The sequence below is a fragment of the Lactuca serriola genome, chromosome 6 (genome assembly GCF_051521515.1).
Source record: "Lactuca serriola cultivar US96UC23 chromosome 6, Lser_US96UC23_V15, whole genome shotgun sequence".
In the NCBI taxonomy this organism is placed as follows: Eukaryota; Viridiplantae; Streptophyta; class Magnoliopsida; order Asterales; family Asteraceae; genus Lactuca; species Lactuca serriola.
The window spans coordinates 59590848-59612312 of NC_136413.1; the positions used below are offsets into that span (position 1 = coordinate 59590848).

Sequence of the window (21465 nt, forward strand, 5' to 3'; positions counted from 1 at the left end):
AATTTGCAGATTCAGCAACACTTTTGATCACAACTTTATGACTTCTTCAAACATGTACAACACAATTTTCAATTGAGTGCAAGACTTATGTTATCACCATCTTTTTTACGAGTCTTCTAAGTAGGAATGGATGGAGATTTCTCTTCTCTTTGATCAGCATTGCAAGAAATTTACAAAATACAATGAATTGTTAAACATAAATACAATTTGGGTTTTGGTTTGATCATCATTAAACAACGAGAGATTGGGAAAATAAATCAACAATTGTACTACATGCCATGTATTATCTTAACTGTTGTGCAAAAGAGGCAACCATAGACAGAATAATCATATGCACGGTGATTTCTTGTGTATCTACCATGTACTTATGTTATGTATAACATCATCCATGAATGTTGTTGATAAGCAAATATGTCACTTATAAAATTTGATTTTTAGATGATGTATCATGTAGTACTACGGGTGGTAGTCTGATAATTTCAATCAATTATTCGTTAGAAAGATTATACAATGAAAGGGAATTGCTGTTATAAAACTTTACAATGAACAATGTGTAACTTATATATACTTGTGTCACATATACAACAAAAATTTTGTACAGGAATTTGTTAGTCTGTTATTTGCTAGCTCACTAAGATCGAAAATTGACATACCTACCGATAAATAAATAAAAGGTGCCATGTGTGTGTGATGATTAATACTATATAATATATATATTACACAAACAAAAATATTTACTTCTAGAAAACTAAGATGTTATGATTAGAAACAATAAAATACCAATAAATGTAGCATGTAAGCAAGAATCATGATGAGGGTCAGTTGATAAGGTTTGTGCTGCAGTGAACTGCTGCTACTTGAGATTCTTCTGCGACCACTTGATGTAGCAGACACGTTAACAGGTGTTCTACCTGATAACAAGATTCAAAATATTACAATCTTTTTTGTTTGTTAATATGTGTAGTGCATCATGTGTAGTTTAAGGACTAATTATGTCAATTATGTATAGTTGGGATAACAAATACAATGTAAAATCCTACTCTTCTAACTAATCAAAATTAGAGAGCTAGTTTCTCTATTTTCATCTTTCAATCAATCAAAGGACTTACAATCATGGTCTACCCATCCAATTCGTTGAGCACCCAAGTCATAAACGATAGCCTTGTCTTTCAAAACAATGTCTGCATGAAATAAGAACACATAATTAAAAAGGTAATCAAGAATATAAAAAATTTAAATTTAAATTTAAATTATACCTCCTAAAATCGTAAGTCCTTGACCCTTAACCTTCTGAAACCCTATACACCATGCCAATCCACCATCCTAAACAGATGTAATTCTTGTTTGTATATTCCCTCATAAAAAAATTAAAAAAAAAAAATAACTTATGATAATATTTAGCATGGAAATACCACAGTGTTTTGTTCCAAAAGGTAATTATCTGGTTTTAAATTCATCGAAGCATCACCCTCAAAATTGAAGCTCACAGTCGGAAAGATCTCAGAGACACTGAAATGAAATTAAAATATGATTAAATGGAGATACTAAATTCATTAAAGAGCTATAAAGTTTCAAGATGAAAAACAAAACCTATCGTTAGTTAGATAACACTGGTATCCCTTCGCATCAAAAGCTTTTACAGATTGAGGAACAAACTTTGTAATCTAAACATTATGCAAACTCATTAGTCATCAAGATCAGCAACATAAAGTTTATGACATATTTACCCTTTTTCATACTTACAGCATCCACAAAAGGATTGTAGGCCTCTTCTGTCAGGTATCCAAGTGTTGTTCCAGAATCAATTATGGTTCCTTTTCGATGTTCTGATATTTCAAAAGCTGATGGATCAACTGGCAATGTTTTGTCATTGACTGAAATACTAGTCATATGTAGATTATAATGTGGCCTACATGCACAAAACAAATGATCAAAGGAGTAATATTTTGAAGAACCCTAAAATTTATTTTGAGTGAAAGAAAACTTACTGTGATGGAATGAGTGGTGAATAGACCATTTTTGGATTCATTATTTGACCAAGAACTAGAATGCCACCACCATCACCACCACCATCAAGACAATGAGAGAATGCATCTGGAGCTGCCCCTTTTGAAGCAAGTTGTGAAATTACGGATAAACCCTGCTGACCAAAACCAAAGATCCCGTTGACCGCTCTCTCGGGTTCGGATAACTCCCCAGATTGAGATGTGCTACAACTGTTCTATAAATATGTTAGGGTCTGTTTGGTATGATGGAATAGAATCATAAAATATATGAAAGAACAATGTAATTGAACGAACAAGGTAATAGAATGAATCATTACATTCCATCATCATGCTTGATTGACTTAAAGAGTTAAGGGAATGGAATGAGTTATGTTTGACATGTTTATTACGTATAATTAGAAAACTAAATGAATTTAAATTGATAAATAAAGAAAATATGTTGTTTTTGAAAAATCGCTTTAATGAAATAGAGATGTGTTGCTAGATATATTGCATATAAAATATTTTACATTGTTTGAATATATGCTATATGTATTTCAAATAGTAAACAAATCCACTTAAAGAATTTTTTGTTATAAAAATAAAAAATTAAATACCATGAAATCTAAAAAGAGAATTGTGACAAAAATAATTTTGTTAACTTCGGAAAAGAACAAAAAAAAAATTTAGTTAGAGTTTCCATTCCATCAAAGAATGTAAAAAAAATAATAATGCTAATAAAGAACCTTCTCCAAAATCACCCAAGGAGAAAGGAATCACTTTCTATGAGAAATGTCACATTCCATTTTTTTTTTGTTGTAAACAAACATGAATTTTCATTCCAGTGCAACGTTTAATTCCATTCCCTCTTCGATTACAGGATACCAAACACTACCTTAGATCAACAAGCATAATTGTAAACAAGTTATTAACTACTCACCCAAATATCACTTTGGATGAAGCATTTGATGAAGGGTTTGACTCATCTGACATCATTTCTAAATGAATTAAATCAGACGCATAATAACCCGATGTTGCACTTCCATCTCCATATTTAAATTTGTAAATGCAACGGGTGCTTGTATGTGAACAATCTGCATCACCAAATTTCATTCCTACAAGACACATATCATCTGAACATTTGACCAAAGAAGATGTTTTCGAGCTTTCATGATCATAAAACTCAATTGGAACCTGTTTCAGTATGGAAGGAAAGAATCGTGTCACAGTTAGTTATTCAAAAGTCAAAGTCAATGAATCTTTTTACAAATGAGAACTTGAGTAAGTAATACTTTGAGTCCACTAGATGTAGGGCAACCTTTACAGTCTTTACAACTGACCCACAACACATCACTTCCCGTGTCCACTTGTACATAGTATTCCTTTGGAGGTGAACCCAATTGAACTTTTGTATAATAAAGCCTACATATACAAAAAAAATATCTTCAAAATAAAGAAACTGACATATCAAACAACAAAACAGCAGTCCCTTAATTCGGTACAACCCAATTTGATCTAACGGGTCAACCTGGTAAACCCATTTAATTTAATAGGTTGTGTTAGGGTTAAGCTTTCCAACCAGATGCCAAGTCCCCCAACCCATATAAATATATGTTTTTAATTTAATTTTATATTTTATTTAATCTTATAAATTAAAAAAATATAAAAGCAAAATCCTAAAGTCATAGAACTTTGAAAAATTAATTTGTAGTTGTGTGTGTGTGTGTGTGTGTTTTTTTTTTTACTTCGAACAATTATTTGGGTTATTAACTTATTTAACAAGGTTTAAATTTTAAACACTTTTTATACTATAATCCATAAGGAAAAGGGTGTTGAGGATAGTTACACACCGTATAAAGGTGAGATGGTTAAAGTGGAGGACAGTGACATGAGTTTTGTGTGACAAGAAGATGCTAGTGAAAGTAAAGGGAAAACCTTGTAGGGTGGCGAAAAGGTCAGCTTTGTTGTATGGATCCGAATGTTTTGTCCGATTAAGAAGGTACATGAGAGGAAGATGGAGGTCATAGAAGTGAGAATGTTGCGTTAGACATATGGTAGAGCATTGTTGTACGTGATACAAACACGTCAATGAGGAATTCATTAGGGGTGGCACAATTATTGAGATATTGAGAAACGGAAGACTATGGTGGTGTGGTCATGTCTATAGGAGACAATTGGTTGTTGATATTAAAAGTGTGGAGTCCTTACCAAGGACATGAGCTGAGATAATAGAGTATGGAGTTAGCCCTTACCAAGGACATGAGCTGAGATAATAGAGTATGGAGTTAGCCCTTACCAAGGACATGAGCTGAGATGGAAGTGGGAAGATTACATGAGGTTAGACAGGAGTTAGCCCTTACCAAGGACATGAGCTGAGATAATAGAGTATGGAGATTTAGAATTAATGTACGAGTAATATTAGCATAGTCTAGGGTCTAGCTCCCTCTTTATTGTTAGTTCTTGTCGGCCAATTCTCACTTTCTTACTCTTGTTTTTCTATTTAATTACATCATGTGTAACTAGTATATTCTTTGGACTTCCTCCTTATATATGGATCCACTACTAGCATATTTATTCATGTTTTACTTGTTCACCCTTGCTCCTCTTCATGTGTGTATTTTCTTTTTTGTTTTCGGTCTCTTTATTCGGACGTACCATTTTATCACTCAATAGCGGTTGACGTTTTATATGCAAAGATCTTATCGAAGGATATCTTTGATGTGGGCATGATTACGAAACTTTTCTTTTACATATTTATTTGTGTTTGCATTTTTATTTTCTTTTTTGCCAAAGGCTTCTACAGAACATGTCTCTCAACCCTATGGAGGGGTTGTCGACCATCCTACCTCCCTCTTACCTCATTTGTATGGGACTCGATTAATGTTGTTGTAAACATTTTTTATCCTATGTAAACTTTGAAATTTAAATAGGTCAACCAAGATCCAACCGTTTATCATATAACAAATTGGTTTGAGAAAAAAAAAAGTAAGCTAAGGTCAACCACGGGTCGAACTGTTCATCTAAGAAGTTGAGTTGGGTTGAAAATCTCAACCCGCTTAATTATACAAATCAACCCAACCCGACCCATTTCCCTCCCACCCTTAACTGCTCGTCCTTCCAATGAAAACGAGGAAAAAAAATTGCATTTTCTATAAAGACCCGGAATTGAGGCACCTAAATATCAAAGGAAAAAAATTGCATTTTCTTATGAGTAGAGGAGATAAAAAAAATTACGAAAATGTGGAGAAATTTTGAAAAAAATTGGGCACGAAATTTATTCAATTTAGGATTGTATACAAAAGAAATTAAACTAATTACAGGAATCGAAGGGATGAAGCGCAACTGCTTTCAACTTTTTATATGTTTTAAATGAAGAAACATAGTATATCACAATCGAGAGGATGTATTAAGAAGAAATAGATTAAGGAAATACCCAACACGATAAGGATCAAAAGTGCCCTGAAGTGGGAAGTCAATAACATCTTTTGTAGAAGACGATAATTGCTGCTTCAAGAATCTACTGTGCCTTAGATTATCTCTATCTCTAAGTTTGCTCAATTCCATCCGTTGATTGTGCGGAAAAGCTCTTTCCAGTTTAAGAGTCGCCGGAGCCTTACACAGAACAACCACTCCCTGCAACAGCACGGCGACAACAATGCCGGAAAATGTCCAAGTTGCCGGTCTTCTGGCCATTACAGAAGCCCGCATCCCTAGTTCCTCCTTGCTTTTACCCTTTTTCTTTGAGACCTTTTATCAAACAGCAAAAACATAGACTTGATCAATTATACACGTCGCATGGATTGCGAATGTGGGAAATTCGTTAATAGGACAGATTCAAGATGATGAAATTTAGTGGAGAGGTTAATTTGGGGGGTTTCAGAAAATGGATTACGTTTGAGTGATGAAATGTGAAATCCATATTCGCTTTGTATAAATCATTGGTGTTTGATCAACAATGACATGAACCCCAAAAATTGAAAAGGCAGCGAGATCACACCCACCAGAATTTTCTGAAGACGATACGAATCCCGTTTTGATTTCCTAAAAAATCTCTCGCCATGGATGCGTTATGTTTTCTTAGATTTGCCATAACGAGAAGTTCGTTCTTGCTACAATCCTTGACTTGGAGTAAATTTACATAAATGGCCCATCATTATTCATCGACCTTCACTTTTCATCTACATATTCTTGATTATGTTGCTACAGTCCTTCAATAATATTTAGGTTGTGGTTGACAAAAATAATTGTTAGCTGAAAGCGGGTAGTATGTAGCGGGAAGTTGTACTTTTATTTGTTATATGAGTATTTGACAAAAGTAGTTGGTAGCTTTTAAAATATATAAAATTACATAAAAGGACAATTGATTAAAAATAAATAAATATATAAATATATTTTTAAGGGTAATTATGTAAATTGATTTCAAAAGCTCAGTAACGTTTTGTTAAACGTTACAGGAAGTAGATTTTAGATTTGGAACGTTTTGTTTAAACTAAAAGTTAAACGCTCGTATTGCCAAACGAAGCTTTTTGTTTAAACTAAAGCATTTTGTCAAAAGCTAAAAGCTTTAAACAAAAAGCTAGAAGCTCCCAAATGCTTCCAAAAGCTTCATGTCAAACACGCCTATAGTATTTACAAAAGAACTACATAACATTATGAACAAAAAAGCAAACATGACACGTTTTTATGTAGAATGCCATGTGTAAAATATTTAAATGGTTAAACATTAGTTGTGATACATGTATTTAATAATTAAAATAAAATTAACACAAGAGCATATATATACCCCTGTATACTTGGTTTAACCAGTGGCGGATCCTTTATAGGGCCAAGGGGGCCATGACCCCCCTGATTTTTGAACTTATAATACCCAGATTTTATGTAAATGATTGATTTTTATATTTACAGTATTTTTTTGGTCCCTCTCGTTCATTCTTTATAAACAAAACAAGAAAATCAAAAGGTAGTTCATAAAATTAGGAAACTAGATAAGTCAACAAAATGACTAAAAATTACTAAAAAGAATCAAAATTAATCATATATTAGGATACCACCTGATTTGGAAACTAAAATCTATAAAATCCAAAAAAAACCTATTGTAGTTTACAATTTTTCTAACTCAGTCTTTAACAAACAACAAACCATAAACTAGATATTAATGCTTCAAAAAAGAACTGTTCACCGGAAACTAAAGAATACAAATGTCTTTGTCTCTCTAGTCTTCTGTAAGTCCCAATTTCTAGGATCCAAACCAATGATCAAACAGATAGCAATCAATAAGAATAAGAATGGAGTAGAGGAAAGATTAAACCAAGCATGCACACGTTAATATCATAAAAACGTCAGGTACTCATCGGATACACACATACATCCGTACACCCGATATTTATAGCACCACCAGTTGTACACACGTGTACAACCGTACACCCATGTACGATCGTACACTGGGTGTACGGCCGTACACACGAGTCCGACCGTACACAGCCACACACCATTACAAAGTACAAAATCCTACCAAGACCTATACAAGATGGATGCCTAGTCCAAACCACTATATTATGACCTATCAATTTTCTCTTTGTCGTTCACCGACTGTTGTTTACCGTTTGTTGTTGCTTCCTCTTCACTGTTTGCCTCTCCAATTGTCGTTATCCGATGCTTCCTCTACACACCAAACTTTTGCCGACCTCTGTTTGTTCTTATTTTGTCTTCCCACTCCAAAATCCTCATCCTCCGAAGATGTGTAAGTTTTTGTTTCTTTCTATCTCTAATTTATTTGTCTTTCTTTCTCTATTACATGTAATATATTATATTAAAAAGTAGAAAGACATATGAAGCTAGGCTGTAGGTACTTGTTTACTAATGTATTAAAAGCCTCCAACAAAACTTTTTTTTTATTGTTTTGTAATTTTATATATTATTATATTGCTAAACATTATAGCATAAATCTTACGAAAAATTAATTTGAAATTAGGATAATTTAGTTTGTTAAAGATGTATATATTCTCTTTTATTATATTTATTAAGTATTAATTAATTTTATATTTTCATCAAAATATAATTATCATTGTTGTAAAAGAATTACAATAAATTAAAAATAATCAATTTGAAATATACAATTGTTAATTATTCTTTCATTTGGTTCTTGGTTAATGGTTACTTGTTAGTTAATTATGTTATTTAGTGTATATCAATTAGAAAAAACAAAGTATTGATAGTTTTCTAAAAAAATATGCAAGCTTTTCACAATATTCCGAACAATCATCGTCAATTGTTTTGGATGCAACTACCGCTACGACTAATCATGTTATGGAGAACTGATCTCAAATTAAACTTGTTTATATGTGAAGTTTTAGTCCCCCCCCCCCCTTTGGTTCTAATGCTTGTGTTCCGCCCTTGGTTTAATCGATGTAACTATATCATACATTTTCATAAAATGTATAATTAACATGTTTTGTATTTGAAGATGAGCATTGCATGAGTATATTTCATAAATTTAAAATCGATTAATTGATTTATTGTAGGTTAATAATATCTAAATGCATCAATAATAAATCATGTAATCAACTCTAAAAGGGGGCGTTTCATAATAAAATAATAACGGGTTAGCATTAGACTCCTTGTAATAGATTGAGATAATTAAATGCGAGATAAATCAAAGTATGATTATTTTGATTGCTGTGAGGATGAGTTGAGTGGATAAGAAGGGTAGACGGCTCACAAACCAACCGCTATAACAATAGTAGAAGTGAATAAAAAAGTTCATTATCAAGAATTAATAAGTAATTCTTGAAATATGAACTAAGTATAGACCATTATTATGGTTGTAGGTGTTTAGAGAGTTGAAAATCTATTTTAGCCATTCCAGCGGTTTATTTGTGTGTTTGCTACTTCAGGTGAGTTTTCACGGACTTACTTACTATGTAGATTATATGTTATATGTCGGACTAGAGATAGACCTTTTAGAGGGAATCTAGTGGATTCATGATCATGACAGATCTCTCTGAGGGAAATGGTCAAGACAGTGATAGACCGATCAGAAGGAAGTGGTCAATACCAGGTCAGTTAGAGATAAACCGCCACAGGGAATATAGTAATTATGGTCAGTTATGCTAGCATGCTAATAGTTTTATGTGTTACTTATATATATATATTCAGTTATATATGCTCAAATTTATATGTATTTGATTATAAGTTTATGTGATCAGTTAGATGTTATGTGTAAGTTTCAGAATGCTTATCATTTATATAGTGATTAAGTGTATGATTAGTCGCTACATGTTAGTCTTACAGTTATGACTTTTTTTACGAAAGAGAGAAAGAGTTCACCCAAAAACTCACTCCAAAATGGAAGCCTTGGGTCTCATTTTATACTTACATGCAAGCAGTGTTGTAAAAATCCTGACTGGTCCTGATTAATCTCATATTAATCCCTAGGCGTTACACGACAAACTGGAAGGCGTCTAGGGATTAATCCCTACCTACAAAATGAGAGAACAATAGCAAATGATGAAATTTTAACACTTTGAAAAAGTTTTATCTCAACATAAACGATTTGAGGAATTATTAGTGTTGTATTAATCATATTAACCTACTTTTGTTATGATATTAGTTGTATTTACGAACTTTGTTATGATATTAGTCATCTTTAGTTTTTAAAAATTCAATAAAATAGTAGTTTAAGGTCCCCGATTAATCTATGTCTAACCGATTAATCACTTAACCCCAATCCACCAATTAGCAATGTTTTAAAAACCTGTTTTTTAGTTGAACTGGTATGGTGACCGGTTTCCGATTGAACCAGTTTGACCGCCGGGTTAACCGGTTTCTATATTTTTCATGTTTTTTCCTATTTTCGTACACATAAATACATATATAAACAATGAATTTGATGTTTACAAATTCAAACATTAAAAATACATATGAAAATAAGTTTTTGATGAATCCAAATACATTAAAATAACACATAAGTTCTAATGTTTTACATCAATTCATATACATAAAAAAGTAAATAAAGTATAATAACGTAACGATATATAATTTTAGATGAATATAAAGACATCAAAAAAAACTTTTATATAATTTACCATATGTTTTTATTTAGAGAAAACTAAATAGACATGACAAAAAAATCACCAAAGTTTATTATGTAAATGGTTTTTTTCATATGTTTTTATTCGGTTTAACTGGTTCAACCGGTTTATTTTGACCGTTTCAACCGGTTTTTCTAAAAACCGGCCGGTTTAATCCGGTTCAAAAATCAATGTAAAACCGATGATAGTTGAACCGTTCCCTTCCCCGGTTCCCAGTCCAACCGGTTCAAACCGATTTTTAAAACATTGCCAATTAGCTAACTTCGGCGTTTTTTAAAACCTTGCATGAAAGCAGTAAGCACCAACCCTTATAAATGAAAGTATGGGATAAAGGAAAGAGTCTTGGATGTGTAAGAAGTTGTTTCACAAGCAACCTATCCTATTTAAGGGGTGTCTGGGATTTCATCTAAAAACTTTTTTTTAACTTATTTACTTCTTGAAAAGTCAATAAGTTAAAAAATGTTTGGATACCTAATAAGGACTTTCAAAACAAGTTTTGGTTTAGCCTTTGAAAATGAGTTTTGAAGAAGTTACAATTTGTGACTTCTTAGAATGACTTATTACTTATTAGAATAAAAAACAAGCAAAAGTCAATAAGTCAACCAAACACTTTTTAACTTATTAACTTATTGACTTTTGCCAATAAAAAGCTAATCCAAAAACTTTTTAAAAATCTCATTTTCCCACATTCATAAGTCAATAAGTCCTTTTGGATAAAAGTCATTTTTAACTTCAAAATGAAATCCCAAACACTCTCTTACTAGAAAGCTACAACTTTGACCTCACAAGGTCAAATCATGGTGGTCTTCCATTCCTTATAATACACTAGCATATGTACCTTTTATTTATATAAACTAACTTTAAATAAATGGAGTACAATAGGTCCAAAAATAGGTACACAACATATAAATCAGACATTATGAGTTACTAGTTGTTATTCTCTCTTAGAAAATATTCTTTCAATAAATAATAATTATTTCCTAATTACATATAAGAGTTGAATATATCTATTAATAATCATATTTATAATAAATACTCAATAAGTGACTACTTGCTAAAGGTGTGACCTTATAGGATTATATGTTATTGGCAAACATCACTCTTAAATGATTATGGAGCGTATAGATCCAACACATTGGACATAAGCAAACATAATGACTTTGAAAAACTCATAAATCAAATTAGGTAAAGGAAACTTAAGACCAAGGGTAAAAGGAGTCTCATGAAAGAAAATTCATGCATAAGAAACAAAGTCTAGCCTAATCCTTTAATCGGAGGGTCTAAAACGATGTCAACAAGAAATCCATGCTTCGATCTTAACAAATCGATTTGTTGCTTAGAAAAAGAACAACTCTCATCATTTGATTTGCAAGAAGGAGTTGATCTAGAAAGTATCCATAGTCAATGAAGTTAAATATTAAGCTAAGAGACGAATATAGAACATACCTAAACACTATCACTATTGACATCTTAGGATTTATTTGAAGATAAAGGTTATGAAATGACAAGGATTAAACCCTATTTATATTGCCTCAAAAGGATAACTACATCATCAAAAACGTTGATGTTTCATGATAACAGTGTCCCATCCTAATTTATCAGTTTAATTTTGAATTTTAAAATCTCATCCTTTGAAATTCCCTTTGGATGCAATTTTAGAGGCAATCGTTGCGAGTCATATTTCGCATCTTGTATCTTAAAGTTTCTTAGGATCTTGAATATGTATTATCAAACAAGGAAAATTCTATACATACCCCCAATTGCTTTGTGTACCCCTTCCCAATGTGAGTGTAATAGTGCTTGTGTACCTCATTCCCAATGTGAGTGTAATAGTGCTTGTGTACCATATGATGTGACAATTTATATGAGTGAGGGGGGGGGGGGTACATATAGTAGCACCCCAAAAGCTTATTATTATTATTATTATTATTATTATTATTATTATTATTATTTATCTTTTTTACATGAGCAACTATAAATGAAAAACACCAAGTCAAGTCAATATCTAGTGAAACACAACTTGATAATCGCAATGAGAGTCAATAACGTTCAAGAGAAGATCAATGATAATCCTGGAGTTCTAGCATAGTTTGTTAACTAATGTGATTTGTATAAATAGCATATCAGATGACACAAAAACACACACATCCTAACACTTTAAGACTGATCACTCAATGTACTCACTGTCAAATATTATGTACTAATAATTCTTATCAATAAAGAAACATACGCAATATGATATTTTCATCTCCAGGTTTTATGTCGGATATCTTAATTGATCAAGGGATTTCCTTGTAATATATTTTGTTGTTTGCTTTCTACATCATTCCACGATCTTGAAACATTTAAAAACATCATAACGCTAAACAAATTTATCTTAATTCTTTTTTTTTTTTTTTGACCAAAATACATAGTACTTAAAGCTTTTGCATATCTTTAACATTTTCAGATTTTGCATCAACATATCCCGAAGCTTTTGTAAAAAACCATTATTTTTTTTAGTTATCAGTAGAAAATATGAGATAAATCATCCAATACTAAAATCTCCTTTAATCACTCCCCATTAAATTTATATGCCAAAATTATGGATGCTAGATTTTGATGTCGATACAGAAAGTCGTTGCTTTAATCTCCCAATGTCGTCGCTGCCGACATCCAGGCCCACTGTTGTCTTCTTCTTGGTTTTCCACCAGGTAAACTATCGGCGTTACTCAGCGCATTTTTTCTCTTCCTCTCTGTTCTCCATTTATGTTCCTGTTGAGATTTTTTTTTTAATTGACATGATAAATTAGATATGTTTATTCTGAAACTTTTCTAATTGATATCATAAATCTGTTCGGAATATCAAATGCTTTGAGGATATGATGAACTGTGAATCGTGCTATATGGGCATTAACATAAAGTGTTTAAGAAGGGATGGGGAATACGAGATTCATGAAATAATTACTGTTAAATTGATAACACAATTCAATGTATGCGTCTACATTCTTATTTGCTTGTATTGAATAAAGGTTTTGCACTTTTGCTCTATGTAACTGATAACAGTTGTAAAATAAACAGTAATTTTTATTTAACATCACTTTTATACAGAGACCCAAATAATATAATTACTATTTTCATAGGTAGATTTATACTTAGATGTCATTAGTTTGTTTGTTTTGTGATTTATATCACATAATTTTGAATACCAAAAAATATCACAATATAGGAAAACCTATATATAATAAATACAAGTTTCGAAGACTTGCAAGTCTTTGGACGTCGATTCCAATTTCATTATTGCATGACCCACAGAAGCAGACACCAATATGAGCCACCCACTTAGAATCATTATCTTCACATTCGATATTATATAAACCCTCATGGGGAAGTTCATATATCCATCAATACAAGCCAAAAATCATTAAGATTTTTTATTTACATAATGAATCCTTGTGTTTTTATAATTTTCTCACTTCTCTTGCTCCTCCTTGTGACTGCAACTGCCAGCCAATTAGGAGGAGATGATAGAAATATGAAAACGTGTTTGGATAATGAGAGACATGCTCTCCTTCTTTTCAAAGCCCCCCTTCATGACCCCAATGATACTCTCTCTACATGGAGAGCTGACCAACACGACTGCTGTAAATGGAATGGAGTCACATGCAACACCCAAACAGGTCATGTCACAGAGCTTGATATCAGAAACCATGATCTTGGAGGTGAGATTAGCCATTCGTTGCTTAACTTAACCTACTTGAATACTCTTGCTCTTTCCTTCAATTCTTTTAATGGAACCATTCCCACCTTCATTGGTTCTTTGAGTCAATTAACTTACCTTGACCTTTCCGAGAACTCTCTTTATGGAACAATTCCTCCAGAGTTTGGAAACCTCACCAACTTGCAAGAGCTTCATCTTGATTATGTTGGAAGGTGTAGAGTGGAAAAGGTAGAGTGGTTGTCTCGTCTCTCTCAGTTGGAGGTACTTGTAATGGATGGGGTTTCCCTGTCCAAAGCAAATCATTGGGTAGATGTAATTTCAAGTCTCCCAAAACTCTCATGGTTAAGTTTACAGAGATGTGAGCTGTCACAGGTGATGTATCCATATTCTTCATTTCTCAACTCTTCTTCTTCATCTATTGTTAAGCTTTTTCTCAATGACAACAATCTCACCTCATCCATGTATCGTTGGTTGTCCCCATTAACCACCAATAACCTCCTTTCTCTTGATCTCTCTGGCAACATGTTAGATGGGATACCCAAATATTTTGGTAACCTCTGTAGTTTGGAATATTTGGTATTTTATAATAACTCTGCTGTTGTCAAATTTCCTGATTTTCTCAACAACTTGTCTGGATGCACATCGCTTTCATTACAATCCTTGCATGCTGTGGAAAGCCAATTTGCAGGGTCATTGTCCGATGAGATCCAAAAGTTTTCATCCCTATATTCTTTGGACCTTTCTCATAATCACTTAAATGGAAGTATAAGTGAGAAATTGTGGGAACTACCCATGCTTGAAATTGTTATTGTTTCCTTTAATAATCTTACAGTTCCTTCCACACATCACTTGTCAAACATCTCTTATGTTAAATATCTTGATCTGAGCTCTTGCAAGCTGTTAGGACCCCGCTTCCCCAAATGGGTTCAGACATTAAAAAATCTTAACCGTCTTGATCTTTCCAATACTGGAATTTCAGACACAATTCCTCTTGAGTTTTGGGACATGTGGCCTTCTCAATTAGAATATCTGAATCTCTCTTTTAACAACATTAACGGTAAAGTACCAGATTTATTATCAAATTTTGCTGACTATTCAGTGATAGATTTGAGTTCGAACAACTTTAATGGCCAAATACCGAAGCTCTCTTCCGCTTTGGCAACATTGGATCTTTCCAGAAACAAATTCTCTGGAAGAATCTCCTTTATATGTCAAATTGTTGATGGGTGGTTAGAATTTCTTGATCTCTCTCATAACTCATTCATCGGACAACTCCCGGACTGTTTGTGGCATTTCAAAGACCTAAGAGTTCTCAATCTCGGACACAACAATCTCTTTGGAAGTCTTCCTCCCTCTATTGGATCTTTGATACAACTCCAGGTGTTGTATTTATACAAGAACAACTTCTCTGGAGAATTGCCTTTGTCTTTAAAAAATTGCACGAGTTTAATCTCGTTGAATTTGGGAGCCAACAAGTTTTATGATAATGTGCCAGTCTGGATTGGGGAAAACTTATCAGGTTTGTATGTTCTTATACTAAGATCAAACAACTTCTTTGGAACCATCCCTTTAAAGTTATGTCAGTTAGCTAGTCTTCAGATTTTAGACATGTCAATGAACAATCTCCATGGAACCATCCCATCATGTTTGAGTAATCTTACGAGCATGGTCCACCAAGGAACATTCTCACAAGATGAAGAGATTCAGATATCATATTTACCAGGGCCATATGTTGACCATGCGATGATTGAGTGGCAAGGAGATGAACGTGAATTCTTTAGCACTCTGAAATTGTTGAAGAGTATTGACCTGTCAAGCAATAATTTAACAGGACAAATCCCGTATCAAATTACCAATCTTTCTGACTTAATTTCCCTCAACTTGTCAAAGAACGCTCTATCAGGAGAGATCCCACAAAAAATTGGTGAGATGAAAAAGCTTTTGACATTGGATTTATCACAAAACAATTTCTCAGGGCAGATACCATCAAGCATGTCTCAGATGAGTTTACTGAATTACCTAGACTTGTCATTTAATAACTTGTCAGGGAGAATCCCAACAAACACTCAGCTCCAGTCCTTTCAACCTTCAAGATATGTTGGAAACAAAGGACTATGTGGACCTCCCCTTACCAAAAAGTGTCCTGGAGATGAAGAACCAGTAGCAACATCGGTGATTGGTAAAAATGATGGTGATGGGGAAGACACAGATGATGAACTCGAACTCTGGGGATGGTTTTATATTGGTGGGGGCATGGGTTTTGCTACTGGATTTTGGATGGCATGTGGGGCTTTACTTCTCAACCGTCGTGGGAGACATGCATTTTTTCAGTTTTATGATTATGTGAAGATGGTTGTGCTCACTGCAAATTTGCAAAAGGCTAGGCAGACATAGTTTGTAATCTAATTTTTTATTTTGTCTTCTTATTTCCCAGTGTACAATGTAAATTGCCAGTGGTTTTTAATCCCCCAATATCAACAAATTTGCCACTTAACACCATGGGTGGTCATTTTCCCCGTGTTGTATGAAATAAGACTCCCTTGATGAAAATTAGAGGTGCACAAAAAAATGGTTTGGAAAAAGAAAAGTGGAAACCTATTCCAACCGGTTTAATACAAACTTATACAGTTTGAAGCGGAACCATCGCTTTAGTACCCTTTTGAAATATTATAACAATAGTTTCAAGCATTTGAAATGATAAAATATTTAATTATTCATTATTTATACATTAAAACAAAACACCCTATTTTGGCTTCCACACAACACTTGCCCAAACCTGTACCCCTACCATTAAACACTTCTGAACTCGGATCATCTATCTTAACATCCTCCCGAAGAAAAGATATAAGATTATGAGCGAATCACATTACTGGCCAGTGGCGGACGCAAGAATACATAGTAGCTGTTGCCGATACATGAAAAATATCTAAAAAAGATCGAAATTTTTTCCACCACGTACAAAAAGCAGATGTTGCCGGTGCAACACTGGACCCACCCTAAAACCGCCACTGATTAGTGGTCCCTGATTGAAACTTATTTTTTCAGTTTTGGTCAGGAAAAGTTTGTCTCTTGTAGTTTTGTCCATGTTTGAGGTTTTTTTTAACATGGTGTTCCTGTTTCAAGTAAAATAAGTATATTTTTGGGCCAAAAGTGAAATACATTAGCTATCGATAAAGATCTGGAGCCAATCCCTTCGTTGAACAGACCAACATGCTTAGGATGTGGAAAGTCTATCAGAGGAGGCTCAAGCCACGTGTCGGGGAGTGATGCCATGAGCTAGTTATTTTGTTGGAAGAATATTATTTAGTGGAGCATGATTTTGAGGTGCACGTCAAGATTTAATTTCCTAAAAATATCACTAAGGAATGTAATCGTCCTTGTGGCTTGGACGAGAAGAACTTCTTGAAGTTGTTTTGGTTTTTACAATTTGATTAAAAATTCATCCTCCAATTTTCTTGTTATTGTGTTAGCTAGGGACCTATAAGTTTTATATAAAGTAAGTATTTGAAAACCTGTTAAGACGATCAAAATGGCAATATTGTAAATTCATGAAATGATTTAGTTTTGTCATAATAAACTTTCATACTACCTTTGCATCATCATCAGAAATGTGAAACGTTCTTCATAGGTGTATATGCAATCCATGGATCTATTACCTAACAAATGAAAAGATTAGGGCTGTAAACGAACGAACACAAACAAGACCTTGTTTATGTTTGTTTATGTTAGCCGAACAAAAGAACGGATAAACGAACCAATTTTCGTGTTCATGTTCGTTCATTTAACAAATACCTTGTTCATGCTTGTTTGTTTATGTTCATGAACATGCTAAACGAACAGAGATAAACAAACAAAATTGAAAATATATGAACCAAAACAAACATCTAATATAGTAATGTAATAGAAAACAATTGAACATACATGAACATAAACCAACAGTAAGGCTTAATGAGTAATCACAACACTCATCCCTTATACAAATTATATGCAATACACACAATAACACAGAAACTTCATGAGGTATTAAATCACATATTACTTTACATTTTTCACTTAACATATGCTAGCATAACTCTAACTACTATACAACTAGAAATTCCCTCCTTGAGGCTATTACTTGTTATACAAATCATCCTTGTCACACTTTCCTCCGAGAGGCTATTCGTGATCATACATCTTGCTAAAGTACACTTGAACTTCCATCCTAAAGGTATTCTTTAGTAGTATTGCACATACCGACCACACTTCCCTCTAAGAGGCTATTTGTGGTTGTACAAACAATGATCACATAGTCCACATAATAAGAAAGCTTTTGAGATCGCACCAGAGTAACCAAGAAGATGAAATCCACAAAACCAAGCTAGTGACATCGAGTCTTCCTCTAGTCGTTACACAATAATTAACCCTAATTTAATAATTAAAGTAAAACTTTTATCTACACTACCTTATCGACTCTAGGTCTAATAAAAGCTATTATATAGGAAAAATACCATTTTGCCCCTCCAAGACCCAAATTCAACACATCTGACCAAAAGTCAAACCTGGTCAAAAAGTTAACAGTCCACGTCATCTCGCAACGACCAACAATGTGGTGCTACTGCTAGGAGACAAGATAGTCGTGATGCTCAAACATCACGGCATGACTACACCTCATATCGTGATGCGATTTTGGCAAAACACCCAACTTCCAACTAAGTTCTTAATCCTTTAAGACCTAAGCTCTAAACCTCCATAACATATCAACACATAGTCCTAATGGATAAAGTTTCCAACTTTATCCATATGCATGCCCTTAACATCATCATACCAAGTCTAGGTCAAAATGACACCAAAAATCTCATAAACTCATGCATGGACCGAACGACAAGATGAAGTTCTCATCTTTTTTACCAAAATAGGTCCAAAAGACATAAAAATACAACCTTTAAGGCGTTCCTCAAACATCAACCAAGTAACCAAAGTATGCACAAAATCATAGATCTAGACCTAATGGCTCCCAAAGCTTTAAGCTTAAACACTTACAATGGTCCAAAAGATATCCAAAAAGTTAAATTTGACTTACTTCTTGATTCACAAGATGCACTCCCTTCTCCTTCGAGGTGTGTAAAGAAACACGAGAGGCTACAATCAAAGGAGAGAGAGGCTAGGGTGTGCTCCCAAAGGATCTCTAATGTGATGGGGACTGCAATTGACCTAATTCTAGGAGATAAAGCCTTTAAATATGGGATAAAACCCTAATTTCATAGGCTTAAACTACACAGACTTCACATCGTGACTCACTCATTTCGCGTCGCGAACGTCTTGATCCAGTAAGGCCAAAAATTAACTTAATACCAAATTGCTTTTCAGGCCAAAACTAAACCTGTAGTCGAAAGTCTTATACCTTTAGCCCTAAAACCTCATTCCTTAATGTCCAATCTTCATCCCTTAAGACCCAGGATCCCTTCATGATTAAATTCAAGTCTAGTTTTCCAACAAAAGAAACATCCTGAAACCAGATGTTACAAGTCAAACCGCCATTTTAGCACCAAGATGAATGGTAACTTCATTCTAACGACCATCTTCATTGTATAAAAGGAAGATGGATGTTCCATGCAAACATTACAACTTTCATACTTGAAAATTGATTACTTTGCATTTCCATGTCTCTTTGAAAACACAAAAGTATTGTGTGTTTCTAATTCTAATAAGGTATGTAATCAAAATTGAAGTTACTGGATTATCTCACTTTTGAATCTGTGTACCCTAGGCAATAAGGGCGAATTACATATTTCGGAAAATGATAGAATCATGATCCTTCAAACATCCAATTCAAATTGTTATTCGAAATTCCTTGAAATCTAACATACCAAATTTGTAATTTTGTGAAGGAATAAAAATGATCTGTGAGGGACATGAGTTTTAATTTCAGTAAACTGGAAAAGTTTGAAGGCAGTGACATACTTTCATTTTTGGCAAAAGAAGATACATTTCCTTCTCACCACTCTGATAGTTGTTAATGTTCTAACCACTCTGTACCAGAACAAATGGAAAATGGAACCATTAAACATATCAAAAGAAGATGAAAAGTGGGACAATAATGATTACATATTTCGTGGGAACATCTTGAATGGTATGTCTGGCTCTCTATTTGATCTATATCAAAATCACAAATCTACAAAAGATCTTTGGGATGTCCTTGAATCCAAATACAAGATAGAGTATGGTTTTAGTAAAAAGTTCATTTTGAGTAATTTCAACAATTATAAAATGGTGGATTCAAGGCCTGTCATGGAACGATACAAGATTTAATACAAGACCATTAAGAACACAGTTCCTATACAAGAAATCAAAATGTTTCCAAGCTTCAACAACACTCAAATCTTGCACATCTCCTTCTCCATCATGCACCCTTGGAGCCCCTTCAGTTAAGAATCTAGCAAGATTCAATGTGGTAAGGTAGAGGAGCATCTTTTGCTACCACCTTTTAAAGTGCAACGTACCTAAAAAAATGTTTATGGCGTCTCTCCATGATTAACTGAGACAGTCATAGTTGGAGCTCCTTGAGAGTTAGGAGTACTAGTAGGCTTTGAGTTTGAGTTTTCAGCAGTCATGTTACACATATAAACCAACAGTTTTAGTTAAACCAAAATAATCAGTTAAAGATTAGTGCATAATCACAAAATGTATAAGAACTATGAATATATCCTAAGATTCTTGTTAAATCCATTTGTTCGGTTGCCATATGTGTGCGATTATGCATTTTTGTATCATACAAAACCCTAATGTACATCTTACATCGGTCCATTATTGGAAAAAAAAACATGCTTGTGTCACGTCATTGGATATACGTTGAAACAAATATTTATGCATGCCAAATACATAATTATTGTGCACAAATTCAAGTATGATCGTCAGATAGCCTTGATTACCTCGAGTGTTTTAACCAAAAGTGCTTTAAGGTAATTTTCCTATTCCCAATGGAGGAAATCCAAGCTTTCTAACATTCCATGGAGGCTATGTAGGTTTGTATGATGAGCATGATATTGTTGGATGTCATTGTAAATAGGCTTACACAAATAGTGTGGACCGTACAACTTCATGACGTACTAGCTAAATTTGTGAAAAGTTTCTCGTGTTGTACATGGAGACTTCCTAAGATTCTCGTTAAATCCATTGGTTAGGATGCCATATGTGTGCGATTTTGCATTTTTGTATCATACAAAACCCTACTGCACCTCTTGCATTTGAATTTTATTGGAAAAATGAACATGCTCCTGTCACATCTTCAAATATACGTTCAAACAAATATTTATGCATTCAGAACCATCATCGAAAAAGTACCCTTGAAAAACCGCATGTTCGTCAAAATAAGCATGCATGAGATGTTGCTAGGCAGCTTCACGGTCTCTATGCATATTTTTTTGCCTCACGTTTTCAGCTTCCTTATTTCTTAATTCTTTAACCGTGCTCTCTATCGCTCTATCAATGTTCGCTAGCTGCTGCTCGTAGCACCATGTCAAAAGTTGCCAAAATACAAAACGAGAAATCGAAACCTAGAAGTAGATGATTTTAACTTCTAAAATCAAAAACCGATATTACAATTTCTATTATGATTTTACTTAGAAATCGAACCATTTTCACACTTGGCAGTTAAAATCTCTTTCATGATCACAAATTAGATAGAATTCTATAAAAAAAAAAAAAAAAA

The 21465-nt window shown here is 33.5% G+C and overlaps 2 protein-coding genes across 2 annotated transcripts; one reads left to right on the forward strand and one right to left on the reverse strand.

The window, feature by feature from the left end:
- Nucleotides 1-578: 578 nt before the first annotated feature.
- On the reverse strand, nucleotides 579-6057 carry LOC145058076 (Eukaryotic aspartyl protease family protein). Its single transcript, XM_079005999.1, has 10 exons — nucleotides 5419-6057; nucleotides 3278-3407; nucleotides 2926-3179; nucleotides 1989-2216; nucleotides 1744-1909; nucleotides 1591-1664; nucleotides 1413-1509; nucleotides 1257-1323; nucleotides 1110-1181; nucleotides 579-911 (listed from the first exon to the last, which is right to left on the reverse strand). The coding sequence occupies exons 1-10, from the start codon at nucleotides 5691-5693 to the stop codon at nucleotides 763-765; spliced, it is 1512 nt and encodes a 503-aa protein (XP_078862125.1). The 5' UTR covers nucleotides 5694-6057; the 3' UTR covers nucleotides 579-762.
- Nucleotides 6058-13460: 7403 nt separating this feature from the next.
- On the forward strand, nucleotides 13461-16291 carry LOC145058622 (receptor-like protein EIX2). Its single transcript, XM_079006505.1, has one exon. The coding sequence runs from the start codon at nucleotides 13500-13502 to the stop codon at nucleotides 16167-16169; it is 2670 nt and encodes an 889-aa protein (XP_078862631.1). The 5' UTR covers nucleotides 13461-13499; the 3' UTR covers nucleotides 16170-16291.
- Nucleotides 16292-21465: the final 5174 nt, after the last annotated feature.

Bases quoted from the DNA above. Each gene is read 5' to 3' on its own strand.
- LOC145058076 (XM_079005999.1), bottom strand. From the start codon at position 5,693: ATGCGGGCTTCTGTAATGGCCAGAAGACCGGCAACTTGGACATTTTCC. The intron at 1,665-1,743 runs GTAAGTATGAAA...CATAATGTTTAG, and splicing joins ACAATCCTTTTGTGGATGCT to ATTACAAAGTTTGTTCCTCA. The intron at 1,324-1,412 runs GTATTTCCATGC...ACATCTGTTTAG, and splicing joins TTTTGGAACAAAACACTGTG to GATGGTGGATTGGCATGGTG.
- LOC145058622 (XM_079006505.1), top strand. From the start codon at position 13,500: ATGAATCCTTGTGTTTTTATAATTTTCTCACTTCTCTTGCTCCTCCTT.